The 14,953-nt window shown below is 53.3% G+C and overlaps 1 protein-coding gene across 1 annotated transcript in view; it reads left to right on the forward strand.

The window, feature by feature from the left end:
• The window catches only part of LOC132571146 (zinc finger protein 91-like), a gene marked incomplete at its 3' end in the record, with an annotated part of 91,569 nt that continues 76,616 nt past the window's right edge, over positions 1–14,953 (forward strand). Inside the window, exon 1 of the mRNA XM_060237822.1 lies at positions 1–36. Coding sequence (XP_060093805.1) covers positions 1–36 — 36 coding nt within the window. The remainder of the gene's footprint in view (positions 37–14,953) is intronic.

Genomic DNA, 14,953 nt, shown 5'->3' on the forward strand with positions numbered 1-14,953 from the left:
ATGCGGAGGCACGTGAAGAGGAAACTGAAAGGAGAGGTAATTAGGGTCAAAACCCTTGGGGAAGCTTGGAGACTATTTAAAATGACAATCCTAGAAGCTCAGAAAAAATATATTCAAGTCAGGAAAGGCACAAATAGGTAAGAAGGTAAGAAGGATTCCTTTAAGTGATGGAAAGCTAGTCCAAGTGAGATTAATAAAAGGGAACACAGGCTGTGGCAAATCAAATGCAAGCCTGTGATCAGGCAGGCAAAAAGGGACCATGAGGAGCATATTGCAAAAAACATAAAGACTAAAAATATAAATATCTTCAAATATATTAGAAGCAGGAAACCAGCCAGGGAGGCAGTGGGGATGACCAAGAGGTCAAAGGATTACTGAAGGAGGATAGGAAAATGGCTGGGAAGCTGAATGCATTTTTTGCCTCCGTCTTCACTGTGGAAGATGGGAAGTGTGTGTTCACTCCAGAACCACTAATTTTGGGAGTGGTGTTGAAAGACCTGAGTCATAATGAGGTGATGAGAGAGAAGGTCCTACAACTGATAGACAGAGGAGAGGTCCATCAGTGGCTGTTATAGATGGAATTCCCCGTTGGATCCACTCCAACACTCTGTGTCACATAAGAACATAAGAGAAGCCATGTTGGACCAGGCCAATGGCCCATCCAGTCCAACACTCTGTGTCACAGAAGAACATAAGAGAAGCCTTGTTGGATCAGGCCAGTGGCCCCTCCAGTCCAACACTCTGTGTCACATAAGAACATAAGAGAAGCCAAGCTGGATCAGGCCAGTGGCCCCTCCAGTCCAACACTCTGTGTCACAGAAGAACATAAGAGAAGCCCTGTTGGATCAGGCCAGTGGCCCCTCCAGTCCAACACTCTGTGTCACAGAAGAACATAAGAGAAGCCCTGTTGGATCAGGCCAGTGGCCCCTCCAGTCCAACACTCTGTGTCACAGAAGAACATAAGAGAAGCCCTGTTGGATCAGGCCAGTGGCCCCTCCAGTCCAACACTCTGTGTCCCATAAGAACATAAGAGAAGCCATGTTGGATCAGGCCAATGGCCCATCCAGTCCAACACTCTGTGTCACATAAGAACATAAGAGAAGCCCTGTTGGATCAGGCCAATGGCCCATCCAGTCCAACACTCTGTGTCACAGAGGAACATAAGAGAAGCCCTGTTGGATCAGGTCAATGGCCCATCCAGTCCAACACTCTGAGTCACATAAGAACATAAGAGAAGCCATGTTGGATCAGGCCAGTGGCCCATCCAGTCCAACACTCTGTGTCACATAAGAACATAAGAGAAGCCCTGTTGGACCAGGCCAAAGGCCCATCCAGTCCAACACTCTGTGTCACATAAGAACATAAGAGAGGCCCTGTTGGACCAGGCCAATGGCCCCTCCAGTCCAACACTCTGTGTCACATAAGAACATAAGAGAAGCCCTGTTGGACCAGGCCAATGGCCCATCCAGTCCAACACTCTGTGTCACAGAGGAACATAAGAGAAGCCCTGTTGGATCAGGCCAATGGCCCCTCCAGTCCAACACTCTGTGTCACATAACATAAGAGAAGCCCTGTTGGATCAGGCCAATGGCCCATCCAGTCCAACACTCTGTGTCACAGAGGAACATAAGAGAAGCCCTGTTGGATCAGGCCAGTGGCCCCTCCAGTACAACATTCTGTGTCACATAAGAACACAAGAGAAGCCCTGTTGGATCAGGCCAATGGCCCCTCCAGTCCAACACTATAAGTCACATAAGAACATAAGAGAAGCCATGTTGGATCAGGCCAATGGCCCATCCAGTCCAACATTCTGTGTCACATAAGAACATAAGAGAAGCCCTGTTGGATCAGGCCAATGGCCCATCCAGTCCAACACTCTGTGTCACATAAGAACATAAGAGAAGCCCTGTTGGATCAGGCCAGTGGCCTATCCAGTCCAATGCTCTGTGTCACAGAGGAACATAAGAGAAGCCCTGTTGGATCAGGCCAATGGCCCATCCAGTCGAACACTCTGAGTCACATAAGAACATAAGAGAAGCCATGTTGGATCAGGCCAATGGCCCATCCAGTCCAACACTCTGTGTCACATAAGAACATAAGAGAAGCTCTGTTGGATCAGGCCAATGGCCCCTCCAGTCCAACACTCTGTGTCACATAAGAACATAAGAGAAGCCCTGTTGGATCATGCCAATGGCCCCTCCAGTCCAACACTCTGTGTCACAGAGGAACATAAGAGAAGCCCTGTTGGATCAGGCCAATGGCCCATCCAGTCCAACACTCTGTGTCACATAACATAAGAGAAGCCCTGTTGGATCAGGCCAATGGCCCATCCAGTCCAACACTCTGTGTCACAGAGGAACATAAGAGAAGCCCTGTTGGATCAGGCCAGTGTCCCCTCCAGTCCAACACTCTGTGTCACATAAGAGAAGCCCTGTTGGATCAGGCCAATGGCCCCTCCAGTCCAACACTCTGTGTCACATAAGAACATAAGAGAAGCCATGCTGGATCAGGCCAATGGCCCATCCAGTCCAACACTCTGAGTCACATGAGAACATAAGAGAAGCCATGTTGGATCAGGCCAATGGCCCATCCAGTCCCACACTCTGTGTCACATAAGAACATAAGAGAAGCCATGTTGGATCAGGCCAGTGGCCCATCCAGTCCAACACTCTGTGTCACATAAGAACATAAGAGAAGCCATGTTGGATCAGGCCAGTGGCCCCTCCAGTCCAACACTCTGTGTCACATAAGAACATAAGAGAAGCCATGTTGGATCAGGCCAATGGCCCATCCAGTCCAACACTCTGTGTCACATAAGAACATAAGAGAAGCCATGTTGGATCAGGCCAATGGCCCCTCCAGTCCAACACTCTGTGTCACATAAGAACATAAGAGAAGCCATGCTGGATCAGGCCAATGGCCCATCCAGTCCAACACTCTGAGTCACATGAGAACATAAGAGAAGCCATGTTGGATCAGGCCAATGGCCCATCCAGTCCCACACTCTGTGTCACATAAGAACATAAGAGAAGCCATGTTGGATCAGGCCAGTGGCCCATCCAGTCCAACACTCTGTGTCACATAAGAACATAAGAGAAGCCATGTTGGATCAGGCCAGTGGCCCCTCCAGTCCAACACTCTGTGTCCCATAAGAACATAAGAGAAGCCATGTTGGATCAGGCCAATGGCCCATCCAGTCCAACACTCTGTGTCACATAAGAACATAAGAGAAGCCATGTTGGATCAGGCCAATGGCCCATCCAGTCCAACACTCTGAGTCACATAAGAACATAAGAGAAGCCATGTTGGATCAGGCCAGTGGCCCATCCAGTCCAACACTCTGAGTCACATAAGAATATAAGAGAAGCCATGTTGGATCAGGTCAATGGCCCATCCAGTCCAACACTCTGAGTCACATAAGAACATAAGAAAAGCCTTGTTGGATCAGGCCAGTGGCCGCTCCAGTCCAACACTCTGAGTCACATAAGAACATAAGAGAAGCCCTGTTGGATCATGCCAGTGGCCCCTCCAGTCTAACACTCTGTGTCACATAAGAACGTAAGAGAAGCCATGTTGGATCAGGCCAGTGGCCCCTCCAGTCCAACACTCTGTGTCCCATAAGAACATAAGAGAAGCCATGTTGGATCAGGCCAATGGCCCATCCAGTCCAACACTCTGTGTCACATAAGAACATAAGAGAAGCCCTGTTGGATCAGGCCAATGGCCCATCCAGTCCAACACTCTGTGTCACAGAGGAACATAAGAGAAGCCCTGTTGGATCAGGTCAATGGCCCATCCAGTCCAACACTCTGAGTCACATAAGAACTTAAGAGAAGCCATGTTGGATCAGGCCAGTGGCCCATCCAGTCCAACACTCTGTGTCACATAAGAACATAAGAGAAGCCCTGTTGGACCAGGCCAAAGGCCCATCCAGTCCAACACTCTGTGTCACATAAGAACATAAGAGAGGCCCTGTTGGACCAGGCCAATGGCCCCTCCAGTCCAACACTCTGTGTCACATAAGAACATAAGAGAAGCCCTGTTGGATCAGGCCAATGGCCCATCCAGTCCAACACTCTGTGTCACAGAGGAACATAAGAGAAGCCCTGTTGGATCAGGCCAATGGCCCCTACACTCCAACACTCTGTGTCACATAAGAACATAAGAGAAGCCATGTTGGATCATGCCAATGGCCCCTCCAGTCCAACACTCTGTGTCACATAAGAACATAAGAGAAGCCCTGTTGGATCAGGCCAATGGCCCATCCAGTCCAACACTCTGTGTCACATAAGAACATAAGAGAAGCCCTGTTGGATCAGGCCAGTGGCCTATCCAGTCCAATGCTCTGTGTCACAGAGGAACATAAGAGAAGCCAGGTTGGATCAGGCCAATGGCCCATCCAGTCGAACACTCTGAGTCACATAAGAACATAAGAGAAGCCATGTTGGATCAGGCCAATGGCCCATCCAGTCCAACACTCTGTGTCACATAAGAACATAAGAGAAGCTCTGTTGGATCAGGCCAATGGCCCCTCCAGTCCAACGCTCTGTGTCACATAAGAACATAAGAGAAGCCCTGTTGGATCATGCCAATGGCCCCTCCAGTCCAACACTCTGTGTCACAGAGGAACATAAGAGAAGCCCTGTTGGATCATGCCAATGGCCCATCCAGTCCAACACTCTGTGTCACATAACATAAGAGAAGCCCTGTTGGATCAGGCCAATGGCCCATCCAGTCCAACACTCTGTGTCACAGAGGAACATAAGAGAAGCCCTGTTGGATCAGGCCAGTGTCCCCTCCAGTCCAACACTCTGTGTCACATAAGAGAAGCCCTGTTGGATCAGGCCAATGGCCCCTCCAGTCCAACACTCTGTGTCACATAAGAACATAAGAGAAGCCATGCTGGATCAGGCCAATGGCCCATCCAGTCCAACACTCTGAGTCACATGAGAACATAAGAGAAGCCATGTTGGATCAGGCCAATGGCCCATCCAGTCCCACACTCTGTGTCACATAAGAACATAAGAGAAGCCATGTTGGATCAGGCCAGTGGCCCATCCAGTCCAACACTCTGTGTCACATAAGAACATAAGAGAAGCCATGTTGGATCAGGTCAATGGCCCATCCAGTCCAACACTCTGTGTCACATAAGAACATAAGAGAAGCCATGTTGGATCAGGCCAATGGCCCCTCCAGTCCAACGCTCTGTGTCACATAAGAACATAAGAGAAGCCCTGTTGGATCATGCCAATGGCCCCTCCAGTCCAACACTCTGTGTCACAGAGGAACATAAGAGAAGCCCTGTTGGATCAGGCCAATGGCCCATCCAGTCCAACACTCTGTGTCACATAACATAAGAGAAGCCCTGTTGGATCAGGCCAATGGCCCATCCAGTCCAACACTCTGTGTCACAGAGGAACATAAGAGAAGCCCTGTTGGATCAGGCCAGTGTCCCCTCCAGTCCAACACTCTGTGTCACATAAGAGAAGCCCTGTTGGATCAGGCCAATGGCCCCTCCAGTCCAACACTCTGTGTCACATAAGAACATAAGAGAAGCCATGCTGGATCAGGCCAATGGCCCATCCAGTCCAACACTCTGAGTCACATGAGAACATAAGAGAAGCCATGTTGGATCAGGCCAATGGCCCATCCAGTCCCACACTCTGTGTCACATAAGAACATAAGAGAAGCCATGTTGGATCAGGCCAGTGGCCCATCCAATCCAACACTCTGTGTCACATAAGAACATAAGAGAAGCCATGTTGGATCAGGTCAATGGCCCATCCAGTCCAACACTCTGTGTCACATAAGAACATAAGAGAAGCCATGTTGGATCAGGCCAATGGCCCATCCAGTCCAACACTCTGAGTCACATAAGAACATAAGAGAAGCCATGTTGGATCAGGCCAGTGGCCCATCCAGTCCAACACTCTGAGTCACATAAGAATATAAGAGAAGCCATGTTGGATCAGGTCAATGGCCCATCCAGTCCAACACTCTGAGTCACATAAGAACATAAGAAAAGCCTTGTTGGATCAGGCCAGTGGCCGCTCCAGTCCAACACTCTGAGTCACATAAGAACATAAGAGAAGCCCTGTTGGATCATGCCAGTGGCCCCTCCAGTCTAACACTCTGTGTCACATAAGAACGTAAGAGAAGCCCTGTTGGATCAGGCCAGTGGCCGCTCCAGTCCAACACTCTGTGTCACATAAGAACATAAGAGAAGCCCTGTTGGATCAGGCCAGTGGCCCCTCCAGTCCAACACTCTGTGTCACATAAGAACATAAGAGAAGCCCTGTTGGATCAGGCCAGTGGCCCCTCCAGTCCAACACTCTGTGTCACATAAGAACATAAGAGAAGCCATGTTGGCTCAGGCCAATGGCCCATCCAGTCCAACACTCTGTGTCACATAAGAACGTAAGAGAAGCCATGTTGGATCAGGCCAGTGGCCCCTCCAGTCCAACACTCTGTGTCACATAAGAGAAGCCCTGTTGGATCAGGCCAGTGGCCGCTCCAGTCCAACACTCTGTGTCACATAAGAACATAAGAGAAGCCCTGTTGGATCAGGCCAGTGGCCCCTCCAGTCCAACACTCTGTGTCACAGAAGAACATAAGAGAAGCCCTGTTGGATCAGGCCAGTGGCCCCTCCAGTCCAACACTCTGTGTCACAGAAGAACATAAGAGAAGCCCTGTTGGATCAAGCCAGTGGCCCATCCAGTCCAACACTCTGTGTCACAGAAGAACATAAGAGAAGCCATGTTGGCTCAGGCCAATGGCCCATCCAGTCCAACACTCTGTGTCACAGAAGAACGTAAGAGAAGCCATGTTGGATCAGGCCAGTGGCCCCTCCAGTCCAACACTCTGTGTCACATAAGAGAAGCCATGTTGGATCAGGCCAATGGCCCCTCCAGTCCAACGCTCTGTGTCACATAAGAACATAAGAGAAGCCCTGTTGGATCATGCCAATGGCCCCTCCAGTCCAACACTCTGTGTCACAGAGGAACATAAGAGAAGCCCTGTTGGATCATGCCAATGGCCCATCCAGTCCAACACTCTGTGTCACATAACATAAGAGAAGCCCTGTTGGATCAGGCCAATGGCCCATCCAGTCCAACACTCTGTGTCACAGAGGAACATAAGAGAAGCCCTGTTGGATCAGGCCAGTGTCCCCTCCAGTCCAACACTCTGTGTCACATAAGAGAAGCCCTGTTGGATCAGGCCAATGGCCCCTCCAGTCCAACACTCTGTGTCACATAAGAACATAAGAGAAGCCATGCTGGATCAGGCCAATGGCCCATCCAGTCCAACACTCTGAGTCACATGAGAACATAAGAGAAGCCATGTTGGATCAGGCCAATGGCCCATCCAGTCCCACACTCTGTGTCACATAAGAACATAAGAGAAGCCATGTTGGATCAGGCCAGTGGCCCATCCAGTCCAACACTCTGTGTCACATAAGAACATAAGAGAAGCCATGTTGGATCAGGTCAATGGCCCATCCAGTCCAACACTCTGTGTCACATAAGAACATAAGAGAAGCCATGTTGGATCAGGCCAATGGCCCCTCCAGTCCAACGCTCTGTGTCACATAAGAACATAAGAGAAGCCCTGTTGGATCATGCCAATGGCCCCTCCAGTCCAACACTCTGTGTCACAGAGGAACATAAGAGAAGCCCTGTTGGATCAGGCCAATGGCCCATCCAGTCCAACACTCTGTGTCACATAACATAAGAGAAGCCCTGTTGGATCAGGCCAATGGCCCATCCAGTCCAACACTCTGTGTCACAGAGGAACATAAGAGAAGCCCTGTTGGATCAGGCCAGTGTCCCCTCCAGTCCAACACTCTGTGTCACATAAGAGAAGCCCTGTTGGATCAGGCCAATGGCCCCTCCAGTCCAACACTCTGTGTCACATAAGAACATAAGAGAAGCCATGCTGGATCAGGCCAATGGCCCATCCAGTCCAACACTCTGAGTCACATGAGAACATAAGAGAAGCCATGTTGGATCAGGCCAATGGCCCATCCAGTCCCACACTCTGTGTCACATAAGAACATAAGAGAAGCCATGTTGGATCAGGCCAGTGGCCCATCCAGTCCAACACTCTGTGTCACATAAGAACATAAGAGAAGCCATGTTGGATCAGGTCAATGGCCCATCCAGTCCAACACTCTGTGTCACATAAGAACATAAGAGAAGCCATGTTGGATCAGGCCAATGGCCCATCCAGTCCAACACTCTGAGTCACATAAGAACATAAGAGAAGCCATGTTGGATCAGGCCAGTGGCCCATCCAGTCCAACACTCTGAGTCACATAAGAATATAAGAGAAGCCATGTTGGATCAGGTCAATGGCCCATCCAGTCCAACACTCTGAGTCACATAAGAACATAAGAAAAGCCTTGTTGGATCAGGCCAGTGGCCGCTCCAGTCCAACACTCTGAGTCACATAAGAACATAAGAGAAGCCCTGTTGGATCATGCCAGTGGCCCCTCCAGTCTAACACTCTGTGTCACATAAGAACATAAGAGAAGCCCTGTTGGATCAGGCCAGTGGCCGCTCCAGTCCAACACTCTGTGTCACATAAGAACATAAGAGAAGCCCTGTTGGATCAGGCCAGTGGCCCCTCCAGTCCAACACTCTGTGTCACATAAGAACATAAGAGAAGCCCTGTTGGATCAGGCCAGTGGCCCATCCAGTCCAACACTCTGTGTCACATAAGAACATAAGAGAAGCCATGTTGGCTCAGGCCAATGGCCCATCCAGTCCAACACTCTGTGTCACATAAGAACGTAAGAGAAGCCATGTTGGATCAGGCCAGTGGCCCCTCCAGTCCAACACTCTGTGTCACAGAAGAACATAAGAGAAGCCCTGTTGGATCAAGCCAGTGGCCCATCCAGTCCAACACTCTGTGTCACAGAAGAACATAAGAGAAGCCATGTTGGCTCAGGCCAATGGCCCATCCAGTCCAACACTCTGTGTCACAGAAGAACGTAAGAGAAGCCATGTTGGATCAGGCCAGTGGCCCCTCCAGTCCAACACTCTGTGTCACATAAGAGAAGCCATGTTGGATCAGGCCAATGGCCCATCCAGTCCAACACTCTGTGTCACATAAGAACATAAGAGAAGCCATGTTAGATCAGGCCAATGGCCCATCCAGTCCAACACTCTGCGTCACACAGTGGCCAAAAAAAATACATATATATACACACTGTGGCTAATAGCCAGTGATGGACCTCTGCTCCATATTTTTATCTAACCCCTGCCTTTTCCCCATCTGGGTGTTTCTCGTGGGGGGGGGGCTGGTTGCACAGAATTCTCTTCCTGCACAAGAGCACCTGGAAGTCATGGGGACAATTCGACTCTTTTGGAACATGGGGGGGGGGGGGGGGTGCCAGGATCTAGATTTGCACCACCCCCACCCCGTTCAAACTGGTCCTTTTCCGAAATCCAGCCCCCCCCCCGCCGCCTCCCTCCCTTGCAAGACCCCCCCCCGCCTTACTTCTCCCGGGAAGCTCTTGCAGCTGCTGCCGCCGCTCCTTTGCAGCCCCCCCTCCGCCCTGCAAATGCAAACCCCGCCCTCGCCCCCCCCCCCAATTGCACGGCCTCTCTAGCCTGCAGCTCGGCTCTTTTAACCCTTTGGGCGCTGCCTGCAGAGGAAGGGGCAAGGCACTCCAGCCAGGCTGCCTCGATGGGCTCGTCGGGAGTCGCTCTGCTGCAGGGGCTGCACCCCCCGAGTATTAGCCAGGGCTGCTCAGCCGTTGCAGGGGGAAAGGAGGCCGGAGCTGGGTCCCAGACCCCCCCCCCACCGCCTAAGGAGGGAGGGAGGAGGAGGAGGAGCCTCCCTTGGGGAGAAAAGGCGCCGCCGGAGCCCCCCTGCAGCCAGCCAGAAAGTGGCCCCCCTGGGCTGGGGGAGTTTGGGCCAATATTCCTGGGAGGGGGGGAGGCAGAGCCCGGGGGCTTCTGGGTAAGGGACCCGGACCCCCACCCCCGCCAAGGGCTTGCTCCCCCCCGCAAGAAATTCCCCCCTCTTGCTGCAGCCCCCCCCTCCGAGAGAGGAGGGGGGGAGAGAGAGAGAGAGAGAGAGGTGTTTCCCGCCCGGGAGCTGGCAACCGTAAGCGGCTCTGCCGGCAAGAGGGGGGGAGGCGAAAGCACCTTTGGGAGTCGGGCTCGGCCCCCCTCCCGCCTCCTGGGGAGGCGAAGCTGCCCTGCTTGCGGGGGGGGGGGTCTATGCCTGTCCGGGCTGTGAGGGGCTTGTGGGGGGGGGCCTGGCCTGAGGGCAGCAGAGGGAAGGGAAGGGCCTCCTCCTCCTGTGCAAACCAGAGCATCACCCCACCTCCACCTTTGGCTTCCTCTCGGCCGCCCTCTGCCTGGGTCTTGGGGGCAAGGAGGGGGGCTGGACCTTTGTAGGGGAGGAGCCCCTCCCCCCACACAGTCCCCCAGTCCCTTCTCCTCCTGCTCCCCCCCCCCCACAGCAAGAACAGGGACATGCCTCAGAAGGGCAGGGGAGAAGGAGAAGGAGAAGAGATTCTTCCCAGGGGTCTGCCCACCTGGGAAGGCTCCTGCTGGTCCCTTACTGACGGTATGGTGGCTTGCCTGCCTGGTGCGAAGGTAGCGGACATTACGCGTGTTGTAGATAGGCTGACGGACAGTGCTGGGGAGGAGCCGGTGGTCGTGGTGCATGTCGGCACCAATGATGTGGGAGAATGCATTTGTTAGGTCCTGGAGGAAGAATTTAGGCTGCTGGGCGGGAGACTCAAGGCCAGGACCTCCAGGGCAGCCTTCTCAGAATTTTTAATAACCAATGATTATATGAAATCACAATATATTGCATTATAATAAAATTGGGTTTTTTACAAAAGACTGCTCTGCCCCCTTTTTGATTTTAAGCGCCAGAATCCTGGTTCCCTCTTGGGATAAGTGGAGACCGTCTCTTTTGTACAGCTCCCGCTTGTTCCAAAAAGCATCCGAGTGCCTAAAAAAACTTGAACCCTTCCCCCTACCCCATCATCTCATCCACGCATCATCTCATCCTAATTTGGGCCTGTCTCTCCTGCCCTGTACGTGGAACAGGTAGTACTTCCGAGAAGGCTACCTTGGAGGTCCTGGCCTTGAGTCTCCCGCCCAGCAGCCTAAATTCTTCCTCCAGGACCTCACGACTGCATTTCCCCACATCGTTGGTGCCGACATGCACCACGACCACTGGCTCCTCCCCAGCACTGTCTATCAGCCTATCTACTACATGCGTAATGTCCGCTACCTTCGCACCAGGCAGGCAAGTCACCATACGGTCAGTACGCGGTTTCGCCACCCAGCTGTCTACTTGCCTAAGGATCGAATCACCAACTACCAAGACCCCTCCTCTCTCCCTGCCCAGGGATGGTTCCTTGGCGCGAAAGGATACCCACTCACCAACCGAAGAAGAGGTCCCTTCCCTTTGTCCTCAGCACAAGTGCCTTGTTCCCTCTCGACACTCATGCTCCCTGGCAGCAACGGGGCTGCCACGTTCAGAGTGGGGCTCATTTAACATGTCCCCAAGAGTCTTCTCCAAGTGCTTAACTGACTGTCTCTGCTTCTCCAGGGCAGTCACCTCGGCCTCAAGGGTACAAACCTGTTCCCTGAGGACCAGGAGCTCCTTGCATCGAGCACACACCCAAGACTTCTGCCCATTTACAAGCTCATATATTTCCCCACATACAATACATGAGAAGAGGCACGCTTGACAGTGAGAAGAATGACGTGAGCCCAAAGCGAACTGATGCAAAAGAAATATTCTTTCTGCCTGGCTCCTTTGAGATACTGGGCGACGTTTCAGGCATCAGGGTTTTGTCCCTCTGAGAGGGGAGATGGTTGGCAAGAAGAAGACAATGGATTTATATCCCAGCCTCCACTCGGAATCTAAGAGTCTCAGAGCAGCTCACAATCTCCTTTCCCTTCCTCCCCCACAACAGACACCCTGTGAGGTGGGTGGGGCTGAGAGGGCTCTCACAGCAGCTGCCCTTTCAAGGACAACCTCTGCCAGAGCTATGGCTTACCCAAGGCCATTCCAGCAGGTGCAAGTGGAGGAGGGGGGAATCAAACCCGGTTCTCCCAGATAAGAGAGCTCTGGCTGACCCAAGGCCATTCGAGCAGGTGCAAGTAGAGAAGTGGGGAATCAAACCCTGTTCCTCCAGATAAGAGCTATGGCTGACCCAAGGCCATTCCAGCAGCTGCAAGTGGAGGAGTGGGGAATCAAACCCGGTTCTCCCAGATAAGAGAGCTCTGGCTGACCCAAGGCCATTCCAGCAGCTGCAAGTGGAGGAGTGGGGAATCAAACCCGGTTCTCCCAGATAAGAGAGCTATGGCTGACCCAAGGCCATTCTAGCAGGTGCAAGTGGAGGAGTGGGGAATCAAACCCGGTTCTCCCAGATAAGAGAGCTCTGGCTGGCCCAAAGCCATTCCAGCAGCTGCAAGTGGAGGAGTGGGGAATCCAACCCGGTTCTCCCAGATAAGAGAGCTCTGGCTGACCCAAGACCATCCCAGCAGCTGCAAGGGGAGGAGTGGGGAATCCAACCCGGTTCTCCCAGATAAGAGTCCACACACTTAACCACTGCACCAAACTGGCTCCCTTATAATGATGTTACAAGACGTTATTTGGCACTCTGGATTTGTGCTGTGGGACGGTGCCATAGTGGTCACCCCCGACATTTATTAAACACTAATTTAAACCTAGAATCATAGAATCCTAGAGTTGGAAGGGACCTCCAGGGCCATCTAGTCCAACCCCCTGCACAAGGCAGGAAACTCACAAGCACCTCCCCCTAAACTCACAGGATCCTCATTGCTGTCAGGAGGCCATCTAGCCTCTGCTGAAAAACCTCCAAGGAAGGAGAGCCCACCACCTCCCAAGGAGGAAGCCTGTTCCACTGAGGAACCGCTCCAACGGTCAGGAAGTTCTTCCTAATGTTTAGCTGGAAATTCTTATAATTTAATTTCAACCCATTGGTTCTGGTCCGACCTTCTGGGACCACAGAAAACAATTCCACCCCATCCTCTAGATGACAGCCCTCCAAGTACTTGAAGATGGTGATCCTATCACCTCTCAGCCGCCTCCTCTCCAGCTAAACATCCCCAGCTCCTTCAACCTTTCCTCATAGGACTTGGTCTCCAGACCCCTCACCTTCTTTGTCACCCTCCTCTGGGCCCGTTCCAGCTTGTCTATATCTGTCTTGAAATGCGGTGCCCAGAACTGAACACAAGACTCCAGGTGAGGTCTTCCCAGAGCAGAGCAAAGCGATACCATCACTTCATGTGATCTGGACACTACACTTCTGTTGATACAGCCCAAAATTGCATTTGCCTTTTTAGCTACTGCATCACACTGTTGACTCATGTTCAGCGTATGATCCACTAAGACCCCAAGATCCTTTTGGCACACACCCTGCCCTCCTCCTCCTCCCCACCCGCCCCCTCCTCCCTCTTGCAGCCCATGGGGGGTCTGGGGGTCCATGGGGAGGGTAACCTGTCTGGGAAGAGCCACCCCCCACCGTCTCCTCCTCTCTGGGGGGGGGGGGCTGCAAGAGGGAGGGGAGAGTCTATGGCAGGGAGGGGGCAAGAAGCCCTTGGAAGGCGGGGGGGGGGGGGGTCCGGATCCCTTTCCCAGAAGCCCCCTGGCTCTGCCTCCCCCCCCCCTCCAGAAATATTGGCTCAAACTCCCCCAGCCCGGAGGGGCCACTTCATGGCTGCATGGGGGGGGGGGGGGGCGGCGGCCTTTTCTCTCTCCAGGGGAGACAGGGATGGTTGGATCTGACCCGCGTCGGTTTCCACAGCAGCGCCCTGCAGCAGAGTTGCTCCCGAGGAGCCCCACTGAGTTGCACAGGGCCCGGAGGGGGGGGCGCCATTGCCCTTCCTCTGCAGCACCCAAAGGGTTAAGCCCGCCGAGCTGCTCGCGAGAGAGGCCGTGCAATGGGGGGGGGGGGGATGGGGTTTGCATTTGCAGGGCTGCAAAGGAGCTGCTGCCTGCGAGGTCTACTCGGAAGTAAGGCGCGGGGGGGCAGCGAGGGAGGGAAGGAGGGGGGCAACTCTGGGGATGTGGCTGGGCTTTTGGGGGGGTTCCGGAAAAGGCGCAGTTTGGGGCCGGGGGGGGGGGGTCCTGAGAGGGGAAGAAGGCCACACAGTCCCCACCCCCCTCCCAGGGCAGCCAGTTTCATCCGGGGGGTGGGGGGGAGACGGATCTCTTGCAAACTGGCAGGAAAGCTGCAACCAGCCCAGGGAGCGCCTCTTGGGGCAGCTTGGCTCCTCTTTTGAGCGCCACACCTGTGAGCCTGAGAACCCACCTAGCAGTGCTTTGCAAACTCTGTGCGGGGAGAGAGGAGACACGGCTGTTGCAGCCACGTTGCCCCCCTCCCTCCCCCCCCCCCCACAGCTCACTGGGCAGGAAAGGAAAGGAAAGGTCCCCTGTGCAAGCACCAGTCGTTTCCCACTCTGGGGTGACGTTGCTTTCACAACGTTTTCACGGCAGACTTTTTATGGGGTGGTTTGCCACTGCCTTCCCCAGTCCTCTGCACTTCCCCCCAGCAAGCTGGGGACTCCTTTGACTGACCTGGGAAGGATGGAAGGCTGAGTCAACCTTGGGCTGGCAACCTGAACCAGCTTCCGCTGGGATCGAGCCCAGGTCCTGAGCAGAGTTCAGATCACAGTACCACACAGCACTCTGCGCCACGGGACCGCTGCACTTGGCAGACATCATCTCAAATTACAACTCCAGAGATCAGTGTGAGGGCAGGAAGCGGCTGCTTTGGAGGGTGGGCTCGATGCCCCCCTCCCCTGGCACCCCCCCCAATTGCCAGGAATCTCCTAACCTGGAGTTGGCAACCTTGTGCATTCCGCAGAGTCTCTCACCTCCCCCGGCCCCCCTTCCTCCCAGCAGCCCTGGTGCCCTCACTGGGAGAGGCCTCAGGAAGGGGACTGAGCCC

Source organism: Heteronotia binoei, chromosome 5 (assembly GCF_032191835.1).
Source record: "Heteronotia binoei isolate CCM8104 ecotype False Entrance Well chromosome 5, APGP_CSIRO_Hbin_v1, whole genome shotgun sequence".
Taxonomy (NCBI): Eukaryota; Metazoa; Chordata; class Lepidosauria; order Squamata; family Gekkonidae; genus Heteronotia; species Heteronotia binoei.